The 27,940-nt window shown below is 47.2% G+C and overlaps 1 protein-coding gene across 2 annotated transcripts in view; it reads right to left on the bottom strand.

Moving 5' to 3' along the window:
* SHISA6 (shisa family member 6) overlaps window positions 1–27,940 on the bottom strand; it is a 257,507-nt gene that overhangs the window by 196,386 nt on the left and 33,181 nt on the right. For both annotated transcript variants that reach the window (XM_013199461.3, XM_066980305.1), the window contains exon 3: window positions 1,916–2,011. In XM_013199461.3, the coding sequence (XP_013054915.3) occupies window positions 1,916–2,011 (96 nt within the window). The remainder of the gene's footprint in view (window positions 1–1,915; window positions 2,012–27,940) is intronic.

Here is a 27,940-nt window from a genome sequence, read left to right on the forward strand (position 1 = left end):
TCTTTTAGGTCCATTAACAGCCCAAATATTTGAATTTCTTCAACTAAAAGCCTTTTATACACTTTTATCAGATAGGGTAGAAAACAGCAACCTATCTGATGGCTGTTCAGAGAGGTGGCACACAAACAATCTGGACTCCTGTTGCCCATTCTCCCATCTTCCCAAGGATGGGAAATGTGCTCTGTGGGTTTTCCAGCAAAGCCAGTGGGAAAGGTGTGAAACCCACTGGCCCATCTAAGGAAGAACAACCCCCCCAAGCCTTTTCAGTTGAAGAAGGAAAGCAGGTTTTATTTTTATCTGAGAAGGTACCGGAAAAAAAGTATGTTGTACAGAAAACTGCTTGAAGATAACTCAAAAGTCTGAGACAAGGAGGCGGATTGCAAGGCTCTGCCCAGGGTTACCCATGTTCTTGATGAAGGCCATCAGGACACACCACTCTGTAGATCGTGCCTCTCCTGGGTACACTTTCTACCTCATCCTAAATACAGCCAGGCCTAATGTGTTGGGACATGACTGTAAAACTTCTTTTTGGTGGGGAGGAGAAAGGGAAACTTTGTGTGACACGCCATCCATGGGTCCTTCCTTGAACCACTTTAGTTCCCAGCCCGCCTGAAGGTTCATGGTGGTTTTCTCTGCTTTCCTTCCACCGGTGCAGTGCCAGGCTGGAATTGCCAGGTATTGTATTACAAGTCCCACGGGTGCTGCCTCAGCCTCAGTAAACTTTATTTAAGCACACACAGACATACACAGACAATATACATATATTTGTTTCTTCTCTGACAGTTCTACAGGACCAACACTGCTTTGGATGACACTTGTGGAAAATTTGAAAAAGTGCAGGAAATGTAAGAAAAAATAAAGGTCGTTTAATAATTTGTGAGTCATGGTCATCCACGGAAACAACACAGGTGCGTTCAACCAGGCGAGCACATGGACACATCTCCACATACAGTACATTGTGTCTATATAGGTATCTCCACATACATTGTGTCTATAGAAAGGTACAACAGTCTCAAAAGTCATCAGGACACAAAACCAGATGCGTACTGGCATGGCACATGCTTGCAATCCCAGTGTCGCAACCCACTGCCAGTGCACCACTGTGACTCGGTCAGGGTGTGGGTGTGAACAGAAAGATGCTCCCAACATAGTCTCACTGTACACTATAAAAACTCACCAAACAGGCAACAACGTCATAAATGAACATTCATCTGGGGTTCTGGTGACCAGCTACTTCGAGTCAAATCTCACAGCTTTTGTGTCACCACAACTCCTGGGATATACGGTTACTTATCTAATATAGCTACAACTGTCTCTCAACATATATCATATATACAGTACATATACACAGAACATACACAGAGCAGTATATGTATATTTTTGTGTTTTCATGTTTGTACATTATATCACAGATTATATGAACACATAAAATATATGTTTTGGACCTAAAAAGAAATAACTTTATAAAATATTCATAATACCCTGTCCCAAAAAAAGCCCAGAAATTAAAAGAAATCCAGAAACACACTCTTGAACTGTTACTGCCTGCCCGTGGACGGCATTACACTCCTTCCCTTCCCCTTTATAAGTACAGCAGCACAATGGTGGTTTGCATCCATGCACCCAAAAAAACACAAAGCAGTATAAATTGTTGAACTGCAAAGTCAGAGTGGAGTCTGGAGTCTGGCTGTCTGACTCTACACTCTCCCACCATCTCCCTTGCTAGAATTTAAAAGGTTCTGCCAGGAGCACAGTATTTTACCTGCAGCAATATTTGCTAGACTAAATCTACCGAGTGCAGTCCAATACTGTTATCTCATAGCACTTAGAACCCAGCTTCTGAGTTATAGCTTTTTATTTATTTATTTATTTAAAAGAATCTTTTTTATTTAGCAAAAAATTGTTTCCACTGTACCCTTCGTGTGTCCTCGTCCTAACGTGACAAACCCGGAGGAGATGAAATTATGGAGATCTGGCCCTCCACTTCGATAAATATCCTTTCCATAGGGACCTGCCAAGGGAAAAAAAACAAAGCAAAACAAACAACTTTATTGAGGTGTTAATATATATACAAATATGTGCTGTGTAGCCCCGCTGTCACCCTTTATATGAGTACCAAGGCCCGACCACATGGTTGCATTATTAATGGTAAGCAGAGGCTACAGCAGAACATAACAGCTGCAGCAGCAAACCCTAATTCCCATATGGACAAAGACTTATGAAGAAGAAGACGAGTATTCTGGTGCTGCCAAGTCATGAACAGATTCTGACAGGGGAACCAAATACCCTATATTAAACCAAACACCCCAAATTCCAGGGAATTTGACCATCTGTGTGTCGGATTCAGGTTTGCTAGGAACAGCATTCCCAAGGAACTGGACTCACTCAGGCCTTCAAGAGTGAGAAGTTAAAAGACATCAGATGAGATGCGGCTTTGATTCATCCTGGTTCCAGCCAGGCCCTTGACAGCATTTGTTCACTGCTGCTGGAGTTTTTCTCAGCACAAAAGTGAAGTTGCAAGTATCTCTTTTGTCCAGGCTGGACCGAAGTGCCCATTAACAGTATGACAGCAGACTTTGTCTTTTAGCTTTGATTTATTTGCTCTGGTCCTTGAACAACATCCATAGATAATTCCTCAAGTGTGATAGTCTTCTGCAGAACACTTCCTAGGAGCTCTCTCAGTCCATCACAACACAGTACTATCAACTGTTCAGGAGACATCCAGCTTTTTAATGTTCTAATAATATTAATAAGGAAAAAGGCCTTCTGCCTCCCTGTTACCATGCAAAGCTCTGAAATGAGGACACAGATAATTTTCCAGATACTCTTTATCATCTCCTCCCTTTTTCATGTTGTTAATTTTGCTATTCCTTTTATTTTAGAAGGAGGCAAAGATAAGATAGGTGCCGGGGGAGGGAAGCAAAGCAGCCGCAGGGGCTGGGAATGCAGCTCCCTCCCTACCAAGCCTCCATCTTCTCTGCGCCTTTCTGCACGAGCAGCCGATGCATCACTGTTCCTCCGAGCCACGGTGGCTGGGAGCAGGGCAGATGGTCCAGCACACGGCACCCGAGCAGGAGAGCTGAGTCAGGAGGCAGTGGGGAGGGCAAAATGGGCATCATGGATCCAGGTGGAAATGCAGCCCAGGGCCATGTTCTGGCTGGCTCATGTTGCCTCTGACAGATGCTACAGCCCTTCACTATTTTTCAAACACAGACTGAATGCCGTGTGTTCTCACACGTTTTCAGGCTTTCTGGGAACATTGTGAAAACTAAAATGCACAGAGACTTTGAAACCTCAATACTCTGCAGAGTTTTCTTCTTTCCCTTTTTGCCAGCGATTCCCACCACAGTGCCTTGGCAACTCCTGCTGACTTTGCAGACCACTACCCCTGTCACCAGAGTCCCCCTTGCGTACAGGTGGGCTCAAGGTGAGCACCTTCTCAGGGTCTAAACTGTGCCATCAGTCTGCCCTGCAATGGAGCCGGGCAGGCTGCAAACCCTGCTCCCCACCTGGGGAGGACACCAGCAACCCTCTGGCCAGGAGAGCCCAGCACAGACTTAGCCATCATGGGAACACATTGGAGATCCTCGGATCACGTTGGAGATCCTTCTGAAAAAATGTTTGTTCCTATCTAATAGAAAAAGCATCCCACTCCCTTTCCTCACATAGTTTTGCTGGTCAAGGTCAGTCTGTAAACTTCTCAAAACACACTTCAAGCTCCCTGTAAACTTCTCAAAACACACACGAAGTGTGTCTACAGGGTTGGGAGAGTTAGCAGCGAGACAGTTTTCTTCTTGTATTTATAGCAATGCAAGGTGGTAGCAAAAGCCTTCAAATGTACAGGCATCCACCCATAAATTGGCTGAGAAATGTTTCTAGGAAAAAAAAAAAAAGGGTTTTCTGCTTTCACAGGAGAGAATTTGGTCTGGTCTCTTGTTCTTGTCTTCCTACCCAGCTCCTGCAAACCCTGCCTGCTGTGTTCCTGGAAGAGGATGGCAGACATTTGCCTCTGACTCCCTGGAAGCTATTCTTGCTTTATGCAAGATTTGTTCTTGCCCTGAGAAGCCTGCAGAGGTGGTTTGTGGTTGCAGTGCCCAATTCTTTTTTTTTTTCCTCTCTTTTCTAAAATGTGCTGCCTTTTTTCTTTCTAGTAGGCCATTTTTTGCTCATATTCCATTAACTTGTATGCTCTCAGAGCCAACTACTCAGGTGATTGGCACTTTATCAGTATCATACCTTTGCAGTTTTTAACAAGGATAAAAGAAACATACAAATGTGTTCTGTTACCTCTAGCTGAAACCAGGGCTCTCTTTTTATATCCCTTTGGAGGATCTGTTTAAGTCAGAGATCAAGAAGGCAAAGTATATTAAAAAAAAGCAAACATTTACTGGCAGATTTAAGATCATTCATCAGCCTTTTGCTCTCTGAACCTTGGTCTGCCCCTTCTTACACTACATAATAGTTAAATTAAAAGATTCCTGTGATAACAACCTATTAGCATTTGAACAGGAGTCATGTTTTCCCATGAGAAATTCAAATCTGTAGACTTCAAGTAGCACAAGTTTTTCCTTTTTACGGGTACATTACGGGATGCTACGTTTGTTTTACATGGTTCTTTATTCCTGCTCACTTGTGATCATTTCTCCTGCCCTCGCCGTGTAGAAGTGCTGGTACCAAGCTTTTACGTTCAGGAGTGCCTTGGGGGCTGCTGGTGGGCCCAGCTCAGGACCTGTTATTCAAGCAGACATTTTCATCACTTCTTGACAGATGTTTCAGATTGAACCTGAATGCTCCTCCATACCTCACCATCTCTGCATGTGTCCAGGAGCCACAGCAGAGCTGAAAGACCTCAAGCAAAGGACACAGGGCTGCAGGACAGTGTAGGTGCTGACAGGGCTATGCATGACCAGAGAACGTCCCTGTTTCATTCTTCGTTGGAGATGTCTTCCTCCTTCCTCCTTCCTCCTTTAGCTGTGTGTGTGCTCACCTAGGGGCTGGGCATCTTTCCATGGTCACTGGAGAGGGTCTGGGCCCTCCAAATGGGGTTTCAGCCATGAGCTGAGCTGAGCTGAACTGCTGATAGAGATGACTGTCCAATGGGCTAAAAGGGAGCTTAACCAAGGTGTTCATTTTTAGTAGGCTGAAGGTGGGTCTTTGCCTTATGGTGAGAGAGCTAAAAATGCCCTGATTCCTGGCAAAACAAGTGTAAATGGGTCTATTTTTAATTCATTTCAGACATCTGAGATATTTTTATTGCTAATCAACACCCATCCAAGCAAACCCTGCCATTCCAGACAGAAAGGACCCCTCTGTAACCCAGCAAGGCTCCTGGAGCCCATCCCGGAGCTGGAGGCTGCCAGCCCTGGGCTGCCCAGCAGGGCCAGGTGGAGGTACAGAGCCACTGCGGGACCCCAGGCGTGCAGGCACATGGAGAACCCTGGGCTAGATCTGCTGGGGAAATGGGGTGGGGACAGTTTGGTGGCTCTCTTGTACCTGCTGTCCACAGGCAGCGTTCGCGTTGCTCTCCCTCCTCCCTGATGTGAGAGCACATCACAGCAAAGCTGCCTTTTGATGGTGCATTTCCCTGGGACAAGCTGTTCCGTGGGCTGCAGCTACCAGGAGCTGAAACCCACCACCTGAGAACTAAGAGAAGTCAAGCAGAGCCAGAGCAGCAGATCAGTGCCACGAGCGAGGCGAGGCAGCCCAGCCCTGCACATTCATGCCCTCAGGCTCCCAGCACACCTTCCCTCTTTTACAGCTCCTGCTTTGGGTGGAATTAGCTGCTGTCTGATGGTTTTCCACACCCAGGTGTCCTACCCAGCTAGCTGGTGTTATCTCTCTCTGGGGCTTGTTGGTAGCCACCGAGGGTCACATCCAGCATCACCATCACTCGACCAGCCCCGAGCCGTCCGGCTGGGCAGCTGTGTCCCCTCCCCGCGCCTCTGCCCCACGTTCACAAGGGGAGCTCCCCGGCCTGCGAAGCACCAGCTGATCACTGAACAAGGAGACCTGAGCAGGAACCAGATTTGATCTCGACAGAGCCTCACAGCATGCCCTACTTCCAAAGTGACACAACCACCCACCTACCTGATCTCACAGCATGGAGCATGCTATCTTCCAATACAGTATTTCTGGGGCGATTTTGCATCCATAAGATCTTTTTCTTAGGACTAGAATGAAATATAAATGCTGCTTCAGAGCACTGTGTCTGACTGCCTGGAAGAGGCTTTTCTTGCTCTCTTGCCCCCTGGTCTCACTCACTCATATCCGTGCGCTCTAATGCATGTAAACTCTCAGACGCACATGGGCTCGCAGGCTTTTTCATTAACAGAAATGACCTGGAGTCCAGCAAGGCAGTGTGTTACTAAAGCAAATGAGGACTTACACAACTTAAAATTTCCAAAAGAAATTGAAACAAGGAGAAACATGACTTTTTTTCCCTCTCTTTTGGTTATAACACACATCAGAGGCAGAGAACGGGTGAGCATTGTGCCTGCCATGAAACAAAGACATATTCTTTAGGGCATACAGCTCAAAGAGGGAACATTTCATTACAACTGCATCCTGCATAACACACATATGGAACAAACTCAGTCACAAACAGCAATTACAAGCCCGGCTCCAATTTAACAGAATTATTAGAGCTGAACTAAAATGCTGTTATCCACCTTTCAGAAATGGTATTATTGAGCACGGATTACATCACCCGGAGAAGGGCAGACAGGGGCTGTCGTGGACAGCCTTTCAGATGATACACACTGGGATTCTGACCTCCTCCCCGCCCCAAGGTTTCCTTGGAATTAAACCACATCCAGAGAGGAGTCCCAGCACCTCAACACCTCAGCAGAAACTTTATTATTAGACAGATCTCCTGTCCCCCAGCCAGCCACCCCACATTAATTGTCCAGCATGGTATGGAATACCCCTTTGGCCAGTTGGGGTCAGCTGTCCTGCTTCTGTCCCCTCCCAGCTCCTGCTGCACCCCCAGCCTCCTTGCTGGCAGGACAGTGTGAGAAGCTGAAAAGTCCTTGACTCAATGTAAGCACTGCTCTGCAACAATTAAAACACGTAGGAGACATTTCTTCTCAGAAAGAGCAGTCAGGCATTGGAATGGGTTGCCCAGAGAAGTGGTGGCGTCACTGTCCCTGTGAGTGTTCAAGGAAAGGCTGGTCGTGGTGCTTAGGGACATGGTTTAGAGGGTGACATTGGTGGTAGGGGGATGGTTGGACCAGACGATCTTGAAGGTCTTTTTCAGCCTTAATGATTCTGTGTTACACTGATGAGAGGCTAGAGCCTGAGCTGGAAAACGTCACGTGGAATGTGTGGAACAAGGTGGATAAGGCTGCAATTTGCTAGGTCCTGCATTTTTGCCACCTAACCTTACCCATATAAGTGGCCTAGAAGAAAGCTGGAGAGGGACTCTGTCAGGGAGTGTAGCCATGGAACCAGGAATAATGGCTTTGAAAAAATGGAGGGGAGATTTAGCTTAGATGTGACGTGAGGAAGAAATGCTTTACACGGAGCACAAAGCACACATGGGAATTAGGGCTGAAGATGCACCTTGCTTCTGTTTATTTCTGTAAAGAATAGAATGAAATTACCTAAAAACCAGTGTTAAAAATAAACCCAGGGCACAGGATGGGAAGTGCAGGGCAGTCCCTGTGGCCAAGGGGCAGCCTTTCTCTCTGGCAAGCCAAATGGCCCGGGGGAGCCAGCCCCAGAAAAGGAGCCCTCAGGCCCCCCAACCCTCCTCCTTGTCCACGTGAGGGCATCTTCCAGGCCGCTCCCAACACAGCCGCCTTTGGCCACGCGTGGGCCGCTCCATCACAGAGGCTTGCTGAGGTCACCGTGGCCACCACTGCCCCACCTTTGCTTCGGGCCCTATAAAACAGGCCCCCTGAAGCTGGCCCACCATTTGCTGAGCATCTAGGCCCTCTGACTGCCAGCTTGTGCGGCTGGAAGGAGACTGGAGCAAGGCGAGCAGCAGGCCTCTTGGTGTGCGAGGACAGCGATGCAGTCCAGTGAAGCACCAAGAAGGAATGCACCTGACCAGAAGGAGAGGTGTTGTGGGCAGAGGGATAGCACCGGTGGCACAAGAGACACCAGTGCCCAAGGGAACTCTGGCGCCCAGCCCACAGACAGGTACAGGCAGTATCATTGGCACCGCAGTGATGTGGGAAACAGGCCGGCCCCTCAAACAGCTAGCGACAGGGTGCCTGGGCCTTACCATAGGAGCAACAGTGACGTGGGGCAAAGTCAGGAACATCAGGCAGACAGCCACAGGGAGCAGAGGTGTGCCCGTAGTCAGGAGCACAGTGCGGGACCCAGTAATGGCCGTAAGACAAATGGCAGCATCGGAACCATGCATGAAAATCAAACTGATGGTGGCATGGGACGGAGGTGTGGAACTGGACGACCCCCTGGTTCGGCACCCTGGCCAGAAAACATTCCGGATGGAAGGCACCCCGTTTGGGCAGTCCCGGGCAAAGACTGGCTTAGCCTTCTGCCGAACACTGTGGAGCCCATGGAGCTGGATCCACCAGATGTGGAGGAACGGATGGAAGTGGATCCACCTCGGCCAGAAGAGACCTGGGACTACTGTGGCATGTCTCTGTGCTCTGCCATCCGAGAGCACCAACAGCATGGGAGGAGTGCCCGGCAAGCCCCCTACCTGTTGCTCAGGCTCCATCGCAAGCATTAGCTTGGAGCCAACAAACACCATGGACATCCCACAGGCTTAGCTGCAAGATGTCCAGGCAATAAACAGCTCTTGCCGATTCTCAGGGGTTGTGTGAGCGCTTCTTTTTTTTGGAGGGGAATGGGCTAAAGTTGCGCCAGGGGAGGTTTAGGTTGGATATTAGGAAAAACTTCTTTACTGAAAGGGTTGTTCGGTATTGGAATGGGCTGCCCAGGGAAGTGGTCGAGTCACCATCCCTGGAGGTCTTTAAAAGACGTTTAGGTATAAAGCTTAGTGATATGGTTTAGTGGAGGACTTGTTAGTGTTAGGTCAGAGGTTGGACTAGGTGATCTTGGAGATCTCTTCCAACCTAGGTGATTCTGTGATTCTGTGATCTCTGTGGGGAAAAAATGTATCCTTTTTCTGGGGGGGGAGACCCACAGCCTACCTGTTTCTGAGCTGCTCCTTTCTGCTGGAGTGCTTCTTCTGCAGCTACTTTGCACAAATCAGCAGAGTGAGACAAAGGATGTGAGCAGCCAAAATGACTGTAAGGTGTTTGCTGAGCACAAGACAGACGGCTCCGCATCATGCACATCTGTCTGTCCTGTTCATTAAACACAAAAGTCTCTGAAAGCAAAGGGAGGCACAGCTGTAGACCCCCAGATTCTCTTTTTTGAGGCTGGGGAGCCACAGGGGGCAGCCAGAAAGTACACAAACCTCCTTAATCGGAAGTTAGGGGTGTTAGACACAGCTGTGGGCTACACTGATGGACACATTTGCAGTCAGGTCAGGCACCGTGATATTTTACTGCAGCATGGGGTGCAGATTAACAAAGATTACAATGATAAGAAAGGGCACCCAAGGGATGTCACAGAAACATTACCATTTTCTTACTAAAAAAAGCAAGCAAAGAGAAGCCACCTGGCACCTCTCACACTTGTGAGAAGAAAGCATGGTCCGGGTCACCACGGTGTGTTTTTTTCTGGTTTAATTCCATAGTTCTGCGATCACCGTGTCTACTCTGAAAGTGCAAACATATGGAAAAAGCAACTGGGAAGAGTTCAGTTGTAGTTAGGATGAGCTGTCAGCATCGTGTAGCCAGAGCCTGGACTAAATGTAGTCCAGATCAGTACAGGGAATAATGGAGTTTTCTATGCCTTACAGATACTCCTTAGCTAAATTACACTGGTGGGGTAATGAGAGTTGTACTTGCCTGTATCGATAAAATAATCCTATCCACAAGTTTACCCTCTTTCAAAACCACTGCTGCCTCCTCCTCCTCCCCTTCCCTCATGCTAATCCCTTGTCCCTGCATCACCCCTCTTGTTCTCCATCGCCGCTGAAGACAGCGACTGACCCTGCTTAAATTAACAGTCCTCAGCCCCATGGTCTTCTAGGTGAGGGTCTTTGTGATGCCTGCAGGTCCCATGGGGGCTGGCTGAGTGCCCAGGGCATCAGAAAACACAGTATAAGGTCAGCTCAGGATCACTCGCAAGCCAAGGGGGAACTGCAGGTTCCACACAGAAGGAGAGGATCATTCAGCTTAGGATGACTTCAAAATTGGGAGATTGGGAGATCCTTGTTTTTCCTTTTCTTTTTTTTTTTTTTTTTTTTTTTCAGTGCAACTTCTGGCTTATCAGCTTTCAGAGAGCATCACATCTTCCTGCCTTCTTCACGAGGAAAGGTAAAAGCTTACTATTGACAACTGAATACTGGAGCTTTCAAATAAAATTATTGGCCAGGAACTGGGCTTTATGGAAAATGACGCACACTGGAAGACTTCCCACATCGCAAGAATGGGGAACAGTTCCCTGGCACGGGGTTTTTGTCAGTCCCAAACAGCAGCCATGCCAAAAATATGCCGTTTACTGCACAGCAGACCAGGTGGCCAAATCCAGTGCAGCAAACTGCATGAGTACAGGTCATGCTCTTGTATTTTTCTGGCATTGGAAAAGATGCAGAAAGTAAAGATAAAAGCAGTACTAGATTTCCCGATAAGTGATCAAGGCAATATCTCATTTTGTTAATTGTTTTCTCCGTTAAGTACAGCAGTTGCCCTTGATTTTGCAATCTCCCTGGAAGCCATAACAAGCTATATGAGGTTTCAGAAAATATCAATTTTTGCTATTCTGTTAACTTAAAAAATGAAATCTGTGAAAGCAGAACACAGGACTGCAGTGCTGGAGGGTCTCACCAGCAACATGCACCGGAGGTGACAGAAATACAATGATGAGCTGAGATCTCTAAATAAAAACACTTTCAATGAGAAAGGATTAAATTGATAGGAGAATAAAACACAGCACCTCTCCAAGGCTCCAAATGCACATGCTGGTTAGCAGACAAGCCTGCTGAAGTTCCTGGTTTGTGCAGGAGACGGCTCAGCTCCCTGTGGTGTGCTTCTCCGCACCGCACAGCTGTACATGGGCATGCCATGAAGCATGCTCTGAAGCTCCACAAGGAGCAAACATTCAAGCCCCCTAAAGCCAAGCAGGGACAGTCCTTTCATCTGCAGTACAGCAAGCAGAAGTGACCTGATGGATGGGACGGGTCCACCAGGGTCGAGGGGCTCACCCAAACCACAGGGTGCCCAGCTGTCAGTGCTTCCCAGCCCCCGTGCTGGAGCTGCTCCCTCTGCCATGGAAGGGAAGAAGGAGGGAAAGAGATGCTGAGCCTTTTCCCCTGCGGAAATAAGGACCTCTTTCCTCCATGTGCCCAGTAGCATACAGCTCAGTGAAAGCACAAGCACATCCAGACTGGCTAATATCTCCATAGACAACTTGCAGCCCTTGCCCACTGAGCACAAGAAAGCCACTAACAAGCCTGTGAGCAACCCAGCAGGCTTGGAGCTCCTATTCAGAGGAGTTTCAGACATATCAGAGCCCAGCAAGAGTGTAAATCCATCGTTCCCACTGGTACCAGGGAGAGCTGTGCCGTCCTGCTACATCCCTACGTGCTCGGCTCTGCACAGGGCTGGCATCAGAGCAGACCCAAGCAGAGCAGGGGGCTTCCATGCATCAGGGGGATCCTCACCGCTCAGGCTGTCAAAAACTAATGATGAAGCAGCCCTTAATATTTCTTCTGCATCTTTAATCACACCCTTTAATTGTACAGCCAGGGATGCAGAGGCAGATCAAGTATTGTATGACTCAGGAGGGGGAGAAAAGTTGTGTTTTTCTTTTTTTTTTTTTTTTTCCAAACCAGGTCATCAATCAGTTCACATATCTCCAGTACGCACATATTCATACTTAGCACATAATACCCTCTCAGGGAAACATAATAGAGACCAAGGACTGTTTTATAAGCCTGCTGAATTCTCTAGCAAGGAAACAATTACTATGGGTTGATTTAAACTATTTTATACTGAGAATATCAGTCATGATTAAAGGCTGCAGGTTTGCACTGCAATGTGCGTATGGCTTTATCTAGTTAAGTGGTTAGCCCGTTCTCCCAGCTCTCAGAAACAAGATCTTTAATTTCCCTCCCTGCCACACAGCACTGTAGACTTTGCCTCTTCCTTGCTGAAAGAAAAGAGAGAAAGAGAGAGAGAGAAAGGGAAAGAGAGAGAGAAAGAGAAAGAGAGAGAGAGAAAGAGAAAAAGAGAGAGAGAGAGAGAGAGAGAGAGAAAAGAAAGAAAAAGAAAAAGAAAAAGAAAGAAAGAAAGAAAGAAAGAAAGAAAGAAAGAAAGAAAGAAAGAAAGAAAGAAAGAAAGAAAGAAAGAAAGAAAGAAAGAAAGAAAGAAAGAAAGAAAGAAAGAAAGAAAGAAAGAAAGAAAGAAAGAAAGAAAGAAAGAAAGAAAGAAAGAAAGAAAAAGAAAAGAAAGAAAGAAAGAAAGAAAGAAAAAAGAAAGAGAAAGGGAGGAAGGAAGGAAGGAAGGAAGGAAGGAAGGAAGGAAGGAAGGAAGGAAGGAAGGAAGGAAGGAAGGAAGGAAGGAAGGAAGGAAGGAAGGAAGGAAGGAAGGAAGGAAGGAAGGAAGGAAGGAAGGAAGGGAGAGAGGGAGGGAGCCATCAGCTCCTTGGCATCTTCCCTGTGCCGTGGAGCCATCAGAGCCAGTGGCAGCGCCATGGCTCACAGGGGGCTGCCCATCAGCGTCCAAGAGCTGCTGCAGGTGCAGCACAGTTAACGAGCCTTTTGCTGCTACCAGTGAATCCCCAGGCTTTGTACCGGTAGTGCGGGGTCTTGGGGTGGCCTGGGCTCACCTGGGCTGGTTTTGGCTTGTTCCAGCTGTGGAAGCAATGCAGGGGCTGTCACCTACCCTGGGCTGGCCCCGCTCTGCGACCAGCCTGTGGCAACTGCCCAACAAAGCCAGGCCGCCCCCAGTGCTGAACACCAACAAGCCCAGCAGAGAGACATGGAGCTGAGACCCCGGGTGAGCCTCAGGTCCTGGTGCAGGCTGCCCCAGGAGCTGTGGGTGCCCCATCCCTGGCAGCGCCCAAGGCCAGGCTGGGTGGGGCTGGGGGCAGCCGGGGCTGGGGGCAGGGGGCCCTGCCCATGGCAGGGGCTGGAACCAGGGGGGCTTTAAGGTCCCTTCCAACCCAAACCCTTCGGGGATTCTGTGACTAGTATGTTTTATGTATTAATTTTAAGGGCATTATAAATAAGCCTTTCTGTATTAATTTGAACTACGAGTGCTAGTGTTGTTGTAACTGTTAGCTGTGCTTTGATTAGAGTGCTAAGACGTTAATTAACTCACCATACAAATTCAACTCCACATACGAGGTGATGTGATCTCCTGTGGGCTGTGCAGGATTTTGTGTGTAACACTGCAACCATGAAGCATCGTCATAAATCTGTTTTCTTTCTCCCAGTACTAACTCCCAGATGAGTATGGAAGAAATTCAAAAGTTTGCAGCCAGAGAAAATGCCAGCTTAGACGCACATAAAATCTTTTGGATGACACATTTACAGAAACCACCTTAATTAATTATCTCAAGAATATCTTGGCTGCTTTCCCCGTAACAGTGTTATATTTCATGGCTCACGAGTTCTCCCCAGCAGTGGTGAGCAGGAGGAGGCTGGTCCCACCAGCCCCAGCCCCGTGCTATGCTCTGCTCGTAGCACACCACCATGCTTCACCATTTGCTCGTACTTTGCTGATTGCTTCCACTGCCCCTCACTGCTAAAACATCTTAGGCAACGCAGCACAGGGTCCGGTGTGCTCTCCTTATGTGGAAGCTGGATTTCTTACTTGTGGTCAGATCTACGAGCTTCTCCTGCTGAGACAAGTTTACATATGGGACTAGGTGTCTTGGTCAAAGCTATGTTGGATTTTAGTCTGTGCCTGTGCAACACTGAAATTATTAGACCTTTAAGCTTCTCACAATAAATTGATGTTATTAAGAAACCTTAGCTCCACACAATGCATCTGGTGCTCTGCTTTTACTCGAGATGACCAACAGAGGTACAGCTGTTACAGCTAGCTCCGGGTGATCTCAGGTAACCACAAGCAACCCAGGGTACCTCAAGTGACCTGGCTGCTGGAGTTGCTCATGACTCAGACCTTTTTGTTGTGCCATGAGAAAGGACTGAACCTCTGCTTCCCACGGACAACTCACATGCACTGAGAATTCACATAGAAATTAGAAATAACAGAGGACTGATGGTGACACCTGTACTGGTGAATGAGCATGGGCTCAACGAGGTGATGCACAGGAGCCCTCCTGATTCAGGGCCCTAGTCTGATGCGGAGCCCCTGCTCCTGCATTATTAGTAAATAATTTATATAATGTGGTTCTCCCATTCCTTCTCTAGAGGGTTTGGGCCTGTGTTGAGTGTCCAAGGTATGAACATGGCAGAGCTGGACCTCTCCACTTACTCTACAATGTGGATGGTTTTACCCATTTCCACTTGAATATTACAGTGGACACCTCCTCTCCCGCTCCCAGTCACGCACTCACGGCCGCTTCTGTTTCTGCATTTCCTACTGCACCTCTTTCCTCAACAACACTTTTGCAACCTTCCCAAGGGAGCAGCAGCAACTACTTACACAGAAGAGTAACCCGAGGGGAACGTCGAGTGCTTTTCCAGCGCTCTGTAATCTGACTTCTGAAGGGGAAGCAGCAGGGAAGAGTTACTGCTCTGTTACAACAGGTGCTCAGAAATTATGTCAAGAACTATGCACTAGAGCAACATACTTCTGCAAAGGAGATGAATATGTTGTTACCAAATTACACTGAAAATGGAAAGTCTCCAGAGGATAAGAGGTGACATGATCTTTGATTCAAACTGCAAGACTTCTTAGTCTTGCTTTGGGATTTTGTTTTGCAGGGACTTCTGCAGCTTTGGCCCTTTATCTCCAAATAACATCTCTTGAGATAGCTAGGTGAAATTGGTTTACGCCTGCATGCTCAACTGATTTTAAATCAGCAATTTTAATTTGGTATGAAGATATTAATTCCAGAAATGCTTGAAATGATTGCATTTACAAAATTCATTTTGAATAGGGAAGCTACAAAACTTCGGAACCATCCCCAAATGCACTTGGCTTATGAGGGTATTTCTCAACAAACAGAATTTTTGGAAATACATGGCACACACTGCAGCCTGCATACTTGTACAATGACTTTCAGGGGAAAACGGTGATAACGACTTATTTTTCCTTCTGGGTAAAGCAGTTAATGGGAATGCAGCTGCTGCCGCCTCAGTTAACTCTGAAAAGCTGAGTCCTTACACCACATTATCTCAGGAAATCTCTGGGAGACGGGATAAAAGGAGATGAAATAACTTTATGTATGTCACAGCCCTAGTGACTTTCTGAGGGGCCTGGTCCTATCAGTGTGAACAGAAAGGGCAGAGGATGTAAAGACACAGATTATTAAATAATGAGAATTTGGTATTAAAGAAAAGGTTTATTTTTGCTGGTTGAGATGAGAGAAAACCTTCACCTGAAAGATGCAGCAGCATACAAGTTACTAGGGAACTTTCATGGAAAGGGAAGTGAAGGAAATTGATGAGGTTGACCAAGGTGGTTGACCAAATGGCGTGAGTGACGAAGCACTCCACTGGTAAACGAGAAGAGGAAAATGGCTTCAGGTGCTCTCTGCTAATGTGAGCAGACTATCTGTCATGGTTTTGGCTGCGATAGAGTTAATTTTCTCTGAGAGAGAAAAACGCATGCTGTGTTTGGACTTCATTGAAAATAATGCTGATAACACACTGATGTTTTAGCTGCTGCGGAGCAGTGCTTACACAGAGCCAAGGACTTCTGTGCTTCTCCTGCTGCCCTGACAGCGAGGGGCTGGGCAAGCTGGGAGGGGACACAGGCAGGACCCAGATGGGACTCCCCATACCACATGGCGTCATGCTCAGCCATAAAAGCTGGGGTAAAGAAGGAGGCAGTGGGGGATGTTTGCCTTCCCGAGAAAGTGTTACGCGCAATGAGCCCTGCTTTCCTGGAAGTGGCTGAATACCTGCCTGCAGATGGGAAGTGGCAAATGAATTCCCCGTTTTGCTTTGCTTGCATTTGTGGCTTTTGCTTTACCTAGCAAACTGTCTGTATCTCAACCCATGAGTTCTCGCACTTTTACCTTTCCAGTTCTGTCCCCCACCCTGCCTGGGGCTGTGAGGTGCTGAGCTGCCTGCTGGAGTTAAACCACAGCACTGCCTCTCAGAGATGCTCTGCTCTCGAAGCCCCATCCTGTCTCATATCAACCCCCAGAGCTGATCATCTCACTGGTATTAAGCAATCCTCTTATATTTAAGAACGACCCTTAATCTGCCCCATTCATGGTATGGCTATAGGGAGCTCAAATCAGGATTTGTCCTGAATCTTTTCTAAATTCAGTCACTTTTAAAGCTGTAGAGGAAAACAGCTTGGGTGAAAACAGATTGGCAAACAATACGGTACATGATACACAAGGAGGACAGCAAGCTCCTTTGGACTCCTGCTCTAATATGGTTCTGACATGAGTCTCTTGTGACGCCACTTTATTTTCTTTGTAACAGAAGGAGATCGAGCCAGAGGATTCGATACGGGAATCATTAGCAGTTGCCTGTTCGTTAATGTCTCCTCCGCTGGCTCTCCCCTCTCCTGCTGAGCTCCTGTCATCAGTAATGTTGCACTGAAGGCGCAGGACCATGGGTACGTCCAGCTGCACAGGAGGAGGCCACCTGGGCACATCTCCAGCACTTGCCCGTGCACCCAGGGCTTCCCAGCGCAGACACGTGCAGCAGCTCACAAGCTCAGCAGGTGCCTTCCACCAGGACAGATGGGAAGAAGTGAAACTTTGGTCGAGTTGCAGACCCCTTAACAACCAGGAGTCTCTACCAGGAGGGAGGGCAGGGTACATGAGACTGCTGGGGTTTTTCAAACGTCTTCATACCATATCAGCATGGCAAGAGCAATGTGTCACTCGTGAGCGGAGACGCAGAAACGCCGTGCTTGGGCTGGTGATCACGCTGGATCAGGAGCACAGGACATATGCAGCTCTCCGCGTGGAGCGCCGGTCCCTTAGCTCCTGTTGCAATCTGCATGCTCCCCTCCCTGCGGAGCAGGAGGATGTGTTGTAATTCCCCAAAATTGCAGATTCCTAGAGCTAGCAGTAAGTTGCACCACTGCTGTCTGTTTACTTGTTTAAATGCTTATAAAGAGTTGCTTCTGGGTATCTGATCTGGTTTTATATGATAATTCCAGTGCTTACTCATAAAGATCTCCATAGCTAGGAGGAATGTTGGTAAATAGCGCTGTGCAGGACTCCACAATCAAGTAACATCCTCTTTTATTGGGGTTAGGCAGGCAGGGATATGACAGGGAGACATTCCCCCAGTACAGTGAAGCAGTCTAATGACACATCTTGTACCCTTGTTAATGAGTGGCAGAAGGCCACCAACTCCCAGAGTTGCACTTTGATTTGTGCCCTGGAGTGCCTTTTAGCATAGGTTGCTCCAAGCCTAATCCACTTTCTAGTGACGCTGCCAGTCTGAAAGCTATGCACAATCTGTGGAGCTGAGCAGCTGCTCGGGAAGTGAACAGCATCATAGGCAGTCAAGCTATGCTTCTTCTGCTGGAGATTTGCTGATCTAATTTAGAGAGGGCCTAATATTCCCCTTCTAATTAATTTGTTCTGTTCGCCTGCGACTGAACTGGCTTTTGTTCTTTGGGTGCTCCTGAAAAATTGGATGCAATACCTGATGGAATTTAATTATATAGGCTGGGAGAAGGTGATTAAGGGCAAAGGGAGGGCTGATCACACTGTATACATGCTTCAAGGGTATTAGCAGAAGGGAAGGTAGAGGCTGCTTTTTCACAGCTGGAGGGAGAACACTATCGAGTGATTGTTCTTCAGCAGGAACTTTAAGATAGAGATAAACATTCTTTGACAGCTGACTGCCTTTGCAAGGGTCAGAAGTGTGTTACTGAAGTTGTCCGGATCTGTCTCAGGTACCGTTTCAATGGAATTAGGTCTGAACCTCACCCTTGGCCTTGTGCAGAGGATCTTGTTTCTGATGCTCTCTTATCCCCTTGGGAGCTGTGTGCTTCCACAGCAGGGAAAGGAGAATGCCAGGGAAGGCTCCCACATGGAGCTGAACACAAAGATATTTGCTCCTGATCTCTGCCAGGGTTAGCTTGACCCAGAGCTCGGGGAGTCCTGGACCTCATATCCCAGTTCTCAGTGGGAGAACTGAGTTTCCTGAGGTGCTTAAAGTGAAGGAAATTCAGGACTAGGGGCCCTTAGGTTCAACTTCAAGAGATATTCAGCAAAACTGCACAATGCACCAGTGTCTGGTCACCACAGCAATGACCTTCTCTGCTTCATGGTGTAGGAGTAACTCTTATTCAGAGAAAAGCAGTGGAAATGCATGAAGGGTAGCTAAGGAAAAAATAGCAAAGTGAAGAAGAGAGTGGAGAGGAAGAACTAGGACAAATGAGAATGCCTGATCACGAGAAACTGTTCTGTTAGACTCTTGGGAAGTGCTGAAAGTCACACAACTGAAGGTATTCACTGATACTACGAGCACCCACCAGGCTTTAAAAAGCACAAAGTACAGAGTCTTCCAGGCTCACGCTGCATTTTAAGGTACTTGAATATCATGGATGCTCAGGCATCCTGTGCCATCAGATCCCTTATGGAGATGGGTTCCAAAACTGTGGGGAGAAAGGTGGTCTTGGGACCGGGATGTCCAGAAAGCCAAGAGGTACCCAAGGTCATAACCCCCATCAGCAAAAGAGAGTTTCCTATGGCAAGGGTGGCTGCAGACTCCTGGAGCACTGCACTAATCCAGGGACAGGCAAAGTTATGACTTTAAAGGAAAATTGGTGGTCAGAAAGGTGACAGAGGATGTGCCTCCTGCTCCCGAACTGGTGGGATCCTCCTGTGAAGATGTACTATGGATGCACAAAGGGGTGAATGTACAAGGCTCTCCTGGAGATGGTCCTGTGGGCTACACATTCCTACCCTAGCACCCCCATCAGGGTGAGTCTTAAAATAACTGGAAATGGAAGGAAACTGTCAAAGCCTTGTTCTCCTTAGGAAATGCTGAACATACTCGCAGCTGGGAATCCAGCAGCAAGGGGCCAGGGGAAGCAGTGCAGAAGCTGGCTTTGCTCCCAGCTCTTGCTCTGGTGCCACAGGAGATGCCAGCTCCAGGGACAGTGACAAGAAAGCTCATGAGACTATGCTCAGTACTTTGAGACCCCATCTGCCGTGTTGGAACACCTTGTCCCTGTCCTGCTTAATGATCATTACCTGGAGGTGGGTGAGAAGAGCCCCCATGTTAACAAGCACCTTAGTGGCAGAGAATAAGGACTTCCCTGCTGAGTGAGGACCCCTGAGCAGAACATCAGCACTTCTGTAGCATACAGCAAACATGTTCCTGCCTGAATGATTTGTCTCAAAACCATCAGGGCAGCCACTGAGTCAGACTGTCTGGCTGTCAGTGATGATGGTTGTCTGATCGAGGGGGTCACTCAGCCCATCCGACTGCAAGCCTATCTCCCCAAAATACCTTTGAGTTATCATTAAACACTCTCTCAGCTCCTATCAGACTTCAGGAGGTTTATGCTGCTGCAGCTACACTGCTGCTGCCATCCCAACCAGCAGGACGTGGGGAGAGAAGCTGCTGTCCTACTTCTGTGCTGAAATGGAGACAAGCCCAGGCATACACAGGTCTGGATGTTCCCACACATATACCAACCTAACCAACAGAGAGGTCAAAGCTATTCCACCTGCTGAGCTAAACACCACATGGTCCAGGAGAGTGTGCAGCAAATGCTTGCAGATTTATATGAGAAAGAATTAAAAGCTGCTATGAAAACAGCCATGAACATGAGGTGCTTCACAACCCACCCACTATCTCTGTTTGCAGCCAGCTGGTGGTACCCAGACAGTCTGCACAGGCGGGCGTGCCTGGTATTATCCTGCCCACTGATGCACCAGGCTGCTGGATCTGCTCAGAAGCACTGAGCTCTTTAGACTTGAAGGTCTGACTGCACCCAGTGCTGCTGTACAGCCCCGTTCTGCCAGCTGGGGCATGGCCTATGCGAGTCCTTCCCAAGCTCAGGAGCAAAAAGAAATGCTCTGTGAGAGCTTGATCCCATGTGAATATAATGGTAAGAAACAAGAAATAAAGCAAGAAGAAATTTTCTGACTTCTTTTGACACGGTTGGATCTCAGGTCCCTCCCAGCCAACCGCAGCTGTGTATAGGCCATTGGACTGCACGTTGAACTGTGATTCTGGGTTACAAAGCAAGAATGACAATACCAGGCATCAGCTTCCTGAGAGCAAAACACATCCTACACTCTTTTTCACTATATGGTCCAGGTTAATTGGCTTTTAATTCTTTGGGTGGAATGGAAATTGTCGCTGATTTTACCCCCCAGCATGCAGCAGTTCAGTCTTTTCCACTATTTATAAGGGTTCTAAACGTGTGCGCGAGATTTGAATGTAATGAACTTGCTCTTCGGAGGGGAGGAATGAACTGGGGAGAACATGGTAAATTGGGAAGCCTGAAAAGAATTATTTGACATTGATTGCTAATGGTATATTAAACTGTCTAGCATGAGTACTACATCTGTTTTGCTGTTCCCAAAGGTTTTTGGTTGGCTGGTTGACTGTTTTTGTTTGGTTTACTTGTTTGTTTGTTTACTAGTTTTATAATTTTATGGCTGCTGACCTCATGAACATAGCAATTCTGACACAACTCTGACAGGGTGATGATAATGACCATCGACAATCCCTTGTGCTCAAGGTCCACCATCACACTTGTGCCTGGCCTGTTTTGCCGGTAACTTTCACAAAGGTGAGTTACAGTGACTATGTAGTGAAACACATGAACAAGCTGTGTAAGGGAAAGCAATTTAGATTTCAGTTTGGTTTGGGAAATTTTTCACTAGTGTTATGGCATGTTTTAGGAGCAGAACAAAGATTTCTCAGGTGGACTATGGAAATTTGTGTCCCTTCACTAGTTCCCACTGCTGTTTTAGAAAAAAAAAAAAGTGCACTATTGTGACTTCTCTGTGCTCCTCCAGTACACACAGCAAATGCAACTCCTCCCATTTTACAGCTGTCTGCATCTGGAACTTGGACGCCCAAAGCAGGAGAGAAGCAGGATGCAGGCAGGCAGCGTCTTCAGAGGGACCACAGCCCTGTATGGTGGCCTTCCTCCATACCAGGATGAAGGTCAAAGACAAATCCCAGCACAGGGTGCTGTGCAAATACACCCAGACTGTGTCATCCCAAGTCAACATACCTCTGTGCTCAGATAACGGGCAGCATGAGCAAACTGAAACACAAGTTATTTGGACACTGGTGTTTCTGCATCTGCAGTGGGTTTAAATGACATATAGCTGCTGAAGACGTGTGAGATCAGCTTTTCAGTGCCTGACCCACAAGGAAAAAGGGACCAGAAGACATCAAGAAGACCTAGGTCTTTAATTCAGCACAAGATTTTTGCTTTGGAGATCTCAGGCAAAGCTGGATGGAAACTGGGGTTGAAATTGCATAAAATTGTACTGCCACATCATCACAAAAAACACAGAGAATCTATCACGACAATCAAACATTTCAGCCTGGACTTCCACTATTTTTGTAATGTTTTTTAGATGCATGGTTGTTGAAGTCACAAGTTGTTTTGTGCAGGAAACCTTGTCTTTTTCATTTGGAGAATGTCAATGATAAACACATCAGTGTGTTCAAAAGAAAACCCAAGAAAGAAATTGAGAATTTGAGATAATATTTAAAAAAAAAGAGAGAGAAATATATATATATATAAAAATCCTGTCTGCTGCTTTTAGAGAGACTGTCATCCTACGGTCTAACCCAAAGGGCAGGAGCCAGCAAAGACACGTCACAGTGCTTCACAGCTGGGAGTTGGAGACTGCAACAAACCTAAAATACCAAGAAAAACTGCCCTTGGGGTCCCAGAGTATCCTGATAATAGTTAAAACTAACCAACGACTTTAAAAGAATATTATAACTTATGTTTTGTAAACTCTTAACTCCAGGAGAGTGGGATGATCCTCCTATGAAGGAAGGCAGATTATCTCCCATCTCCCATGGGGAGGCTTTGCACCTTCCTGTAAGGGAGAAACTGGCCATTGTCAGAGTAAAACATGAGTCAAAATTTGTGTCTCTTGATTTCTGTATGTTACTTGAAGGGAAGGAAAGACATGGAAGTGGGGAATCCAGGACTTCACACGTGAATGCTGCTCAGCCATAAATGAAAGAGAGACCAGGGACGGAGCCTGGCTTGCACATACCAGAAAGCACCTGGTGCTTTGCGGGATCAGGCCCCACCATACTGATAAGCACTTGGTGCAAGCCATTGATCAGCCCCCGAAGCACGAAATAATTAGAGCTCCAGCTATGGTGCCAACGCCACGACGATTGCATCTTAAAAGCAAAGCAGCAGCAGAGAAGTGTGGGCAGCCTCCTCCCCTGCACGCTGCAGCCGCTGCAACACGCTGAGCAGCGATCACTCCACCCCAGCACGCTCTCCACCCCTGCTACTGCAGGAGGAAGGAAACGAGTCCCTGGGGAGCCTTAGTCCTTTAATGAAAATCAGCCAGTAATAAAGTGTGCTGTTCACATACACAAATGAAAAAAATGTTCCCTTCCCAGCGACAAAGCTTCTGGAGCTCCTTGGGCACACTGCTTCCAGGAATCGGTTTCAAGATAGGCAATCAGCCCTGAGCGGCCTGGCACCAAGGAGGCACGGATGGAGGGGCAAACTACTGCTGCTGCTGGGGTAATCCCAGTGTCACTGTCACCAGGCTCAGTTCCAGCGGGGCTGGCACCGTGGTGCCATCCTGCCTGTGCCGAAACGCAGGGTTTCTGTTCTCTCCTCCCTCTTGCCTCCCCCCTTTCCCCAGTTTCAGACCCAGATCATCAAAAATGTCAGGAAGTTTCACTGACTTCTCACACTTGATCTCAACAGGTCAAACAGCAGATCTGGATGATTCCTTCCTCCCCTTTCTAACATAGAGCCAGGGAGCAGGAGGGAAGACAGAAGGAAGGACATGGAAAAACACAGGACGAAGGGAAAGGAACATGAGAAGGGAGAAAGGTGGAGAAGAAATGAAGACAGGAAAGAGAAAGAGACGGGCATAATTTAGCCAAAGCCCCTTAACAGCAGGAGCAGCACTATCCGTTCAGGTTAAAGACTGCGCTGAGCAGTCCCTGAAGGAACGGGGCAGGGGGAAGGGACAGCTCACAGCTCACAGCTGGGAAAGGTGCATGGCAAGAGAACTGGGCAAGGGCAAGAGACCACGGGAAGTGTCACACACCAAACCAAAAGCTCTCCCATTCTTATCCTGAGCTCTGTAGCTGTGGAAGGAGGGTGGTTGGTCAGAAGATCAAGCTGCCAGAGATTTCCATTTTCATGCTAGTAGAAGCAGGCTTAGAGTACGTATTTTTGTAGGCATCAAAAAATTCAATGGCCATGTCTAAAGCACTGGGCTTTTTTTTTTTTTACATCTCAGACCCAGAGATCATCTTTCCTTCTGTTTTAGGAAGCAGTGGACATTTTCACAAGACACCGGGAGTTTCTTCCAGCAACCTATTCCAGCACTGCGTTTCCCTCAGGTTCACAAGCAGGATCAGCTCTGTTTGCAATACTTCTTTATTTCCTCCGGCTCTATATGTATCTGGCACACTGAAATCCACAGGCACCCCACACATGTGAAAATGTGAACACCAACTGAGTCACATCATGTACCTCTGGGTCTTTTGTGCTATGGTCCAAGCTGCTCAAAATGCAACACAACCCTCTTCTGAAGTCCAGAAAGACACCTGACAGTTTCCAAAAGATCGTCAAATGTCAGCATGAGAAGAGAGTCACAGGTTTTATTGCATTTCTGAAGGGATCCTCACACTTCAGCCCAAGCATTGAGAAAGGGAGAATTATAATAGGTCTTGCCTTTGTGGTCTAATGTCACCTGCCACGATGAGTGATCTAACCCAGCTCTGAAGGGGCTACAAGTGAGGCAAGTGAGCCCTCTGACCAGCCATCCATATGCTAAAGATCTAGCCCTCAAGGAAGGCAGGAGCGGTTTATCATTCCCAATTGAATGCCATAGCTTGACAGATGCCAGCTGCTGTGGGTGCCTCTGGTAGAACAAATTTGCTATTAGAAACTGCAGATGTGCCTGGGTGGAAAGTCCTCCTTGCATCTCCTGGTGTGCCCTGTGGCAAAGCCTCGCTGCATTGCCCAGCTCCCCGACCATGTCTGGGCTTTTGGTGCTCCAAGATTTTCCCCACTGCCACAAGCTACAGCAGCATCCAGCCCTAGGAAAACAAGGGGATGGGCCTTGTGAGGGAGAAGCCCTTGTTCTCCTGAGCAGAAGACAAGATTCTGGTTGAGCTAAATAGGAATACTTGGATGGCAACAAGCTGGGATACCTTCGGGGCACAATTTAACTCCTAGAAGAGTGTTGTGAGAGCTGTTGGGCCATACAACCTGCAGCCTCTCCTCGTCTGAGTTGTGTAATGGCTCTGTGTGCCTGGCACAGAAAGGAGCAAGGAAGCTCTTTAGCTGAAGAATTAAATCTCCCATTTTATTTACAGACAAAATAAAGCTTCAGCTTCCTACAGATAACATTCACTTGCCCTAACTTAGCTCTCCAGACATGTAAGTCCTCCCCTGGCCACTCCTTTCTATCTTCACTGGAAAGAAAAGAACATCTTCATTTCCAGATAGCTCAGATAAAACCACCTCCAACTTCCCTCCACTTCACCAGGAGCTCCGGTGACCTGTGCAGCCTTAGAGGTGACTCTTGGATGTGACAGTCTCTAAATGTGAGAGGCAGTTATCAGCCTTTGGCTGAAGACCCAAGCATCACAGGGTCTTGAGGGATGTCTGCTCCTCTGAGACATTACTAGGAAAAACTTTACTCACTTAACGTTTGTGTGTTGGCTGGAACAAGACTAACTGACATGTTCCACACCCGCCAAACCCAAGATTCTTCAAACTTTTCCTACAAGGGGTGTGGTGGTTAAAGTCAGTGTTATGAAGAAAGTGTTTGAATGTTCGCCCATGTGAGCACAGTGGTTGGAGGCACTGCTAAGCGTAAGAGTGATGACGGAAGGGATGCGTCAGTGATGGCTATGACAGAAGGAAAGCTGACAGCCTGGACTCGGTTATGATGTTAGCCTGCTTGGTCTCTTTGGACAAGTTGTGCCTCCTCCTGCGCTTCAGACAACTGGTAAATGGTGATAATACTTATTTTCTCAGTTGGGCTTTGGGAGCTTCCTTATTAATATTTATGAACAGCTCTGTTTATAATTGTGAGTAAATAAATGGGAATTGACAGTCTAAGGATACAAGTTGTCCTATTTCACACACTAAACGTAGCCACTTCTTTTTACTTGGAAGCAAGGAAGTTAGGAACAACATCTTCAGAAACTCTCACGTCTCAAATTGAGCCCCAATTAAGAAAGAAAAATCAGTACTTATGAGACAAATCCTGCTGACATCAGGAAAGACTGGGGAAAGTCGTAGGTATTTCAAGTGCCTAAAGATGTAGATAGGTGCCTGTTGAAGTTCACTGAAGTGCTGAAGTATCTTGTTCTTTTCTTACATCAATTGGAGAAGGGACGTAATGCCCAAATACTCAACAGCATTTGGAATCCTATCACCTACTCATTTTCCCATGGCATCTGTAGTAGGTTACATTTGGGACCCTTCTGACAATCTCCCTAGTTTTATTTTTGCATCTTCCCATCCCCTTTTGTCTTGACGAGCAGCTGCCCTGGAGCATGTTCTTGTCCTTGTTTCCAACTCAGCAGACAGCTGCTAGTGCACCTTTCTATACTCATCCCTTCTAGTAAACCTATTGCTCATGTAATGGTGGAGCTCCTTGAGCATCAAGTGCCTCCTGACGTCATTGACCAAACTCTTCCACGGCACTTCTCACTTCTTCCTCTACCCCAGCTACTGCAAAAGGACCAGAAAATTAATTCTTCTTTTCTGAAGGAAGTTGCCCTGAACACTGTTTTCATCATCCTGGTCACTCACCACCACTCACCCATGAGCAATAACGCCTACCCCTCAAGCCCTCGATCCAAGCACACAGTTAAGCACACTCCTTCTGAATGCAGCATCTTCTACAAGACAGACATCAACACAGGGCTCAGAAGACCTGACAACTGTTTCTGTCTTGGCTTCATGATGGCTCATTGAATTCGTGGAAACGGTCTGTACCGCCTCCTGACTCAGTTTCCCCATCTGCAAATAAATCATGGATTCTGATTCTCTCCATCAAGTACTTAAAACACACTAAAACCAGCACTTATAAGCAAGGCATGGTTATTCTGGAAATAAAGTTAATACTGCTTTGAAAATGGCTTTGGAATAACAGAGAAGTTGGTCCTGCATGGTTATCAGACTTTTTTTTTATTGATTATTAGATTATATGTTTTCATGTTTCCCTGAATTACTTGACTTTGCTCTGCAACTGACCCTTGAAGATAGCTCCAATCCTTTACCACGAGAGATTGTACTGACAAGCAATGGGTGATCACGGCACAGCCAACACTGTGCAGACTGCCAGGGGGCCCTGTTTCAAGGGTCCCACAACAGAGATCGCTACAGAATCCCACTTCACAACTGTGGGAGGTGGTTTTCACAAAGCAACTTGCTGCCAGGCCTGCTGTGTATTTCAGCTGCTAACATGAATGTGCAGTGCGTATCGCAATGGAGAGCTGGCAACACGCTTGTGATCACAAGTTTAATAGGCTGAATGCATCACTGACACCTTGAACATGACACCTTCATATTTGACATTAGCTGCTCCACAAGGGTTAGAGGTGTCCGTAGAGCTGTCCAGAAAGGGCTGGAAATGGCTAAACAGAAACAAAAGGGAACAAACATCCACAGTCAAGCCTATAAGGCAAGGGTGATATTATAAATAGAATTACAGTGAACAAAAAATTAGGAAAGCAATTGTAAGTTAAAAGGCACTGAGAAGAAGAGAAAGGACTGGAGAAGCTTCCCGGAGGTGCTTTATCATATGCTGCTGCTGAATGAAGAGGCTGGAGAGAACTGACAGATCAGAGTCTTATACCCACACTAAAATAAAACACTAGTAAATCCCTGTGTGCAGACACATGGAGGACTCTAGCACTTCGGAGGTGTTTGAAGGAGGCCAGGCCTGGGAGGTGTCCTGCCTGGCTGCGAAGGGCCAACTTGCTAAGCTTGATACTGCCGACTGCTGTAACTTCAGCAAGGCTCTGGAGGACAGGCACCCTACGGCTCCTGGCTTACCTGCAGGACCCACAGGCACTCTTCCTCCAGACCTGCAGGCTCTTTCAGGGCTGGAAACCAATCTGAAGAGGAGTGACTTGACGCAGCTATTCTGTCTTTGCCTCTCTCTTTCCCTTCCTAAGATGCAGCCCTAGGATATGGACACAGAAGGGCTCATATCCATTAAGCCAGGTGCCAGAACGTGGGATTGCAGCACCAGATTTGAGATCTCCGCAGATCTCACAGAGTTCTATCTGTTGTTCTACACCCAAACTGTCAAAAGCCCAGGCTGATGAATTGCTGTGAGCAACAGCACAGCCTTGCCTTTGCTTCAGAAGCCAGACTTCAAGCTCTCTCTCCATGCAGTGGAGTCCCTTTCATCTCACCTGTTGGGATCTTCCCCCTTTGCAGTACAGCAAGCTATGCCAGCCCGCCCCACGTCGTCCCAAACTGGATGAGAGTAGTATCACACTTGGAAACCACCTGATGCAGTGTTAACCAAGTCTTCTGCGGGACTCACTTGAGGAGAACACAGAATCATAGAATTCTTTAGGTTAGAAAAGATCTCTAAGATGATAAAGTCCAAC

The sequence above is a fragment of the Anser cygnoides genome, chromosome 19 (assembly GCF_040182565.1).
Source record: "Anser cygnoides isolate HZ-2024a breed goose chromosome 19, Taihu_goose_T2T_genome, whole genome shotgun sequence".
Taxonomy (NCBI): Eukaryota; Metazoa; Chordata; class Aves; order Anseriformes; family Anatidae; genus Anser; species Anser cygnoides.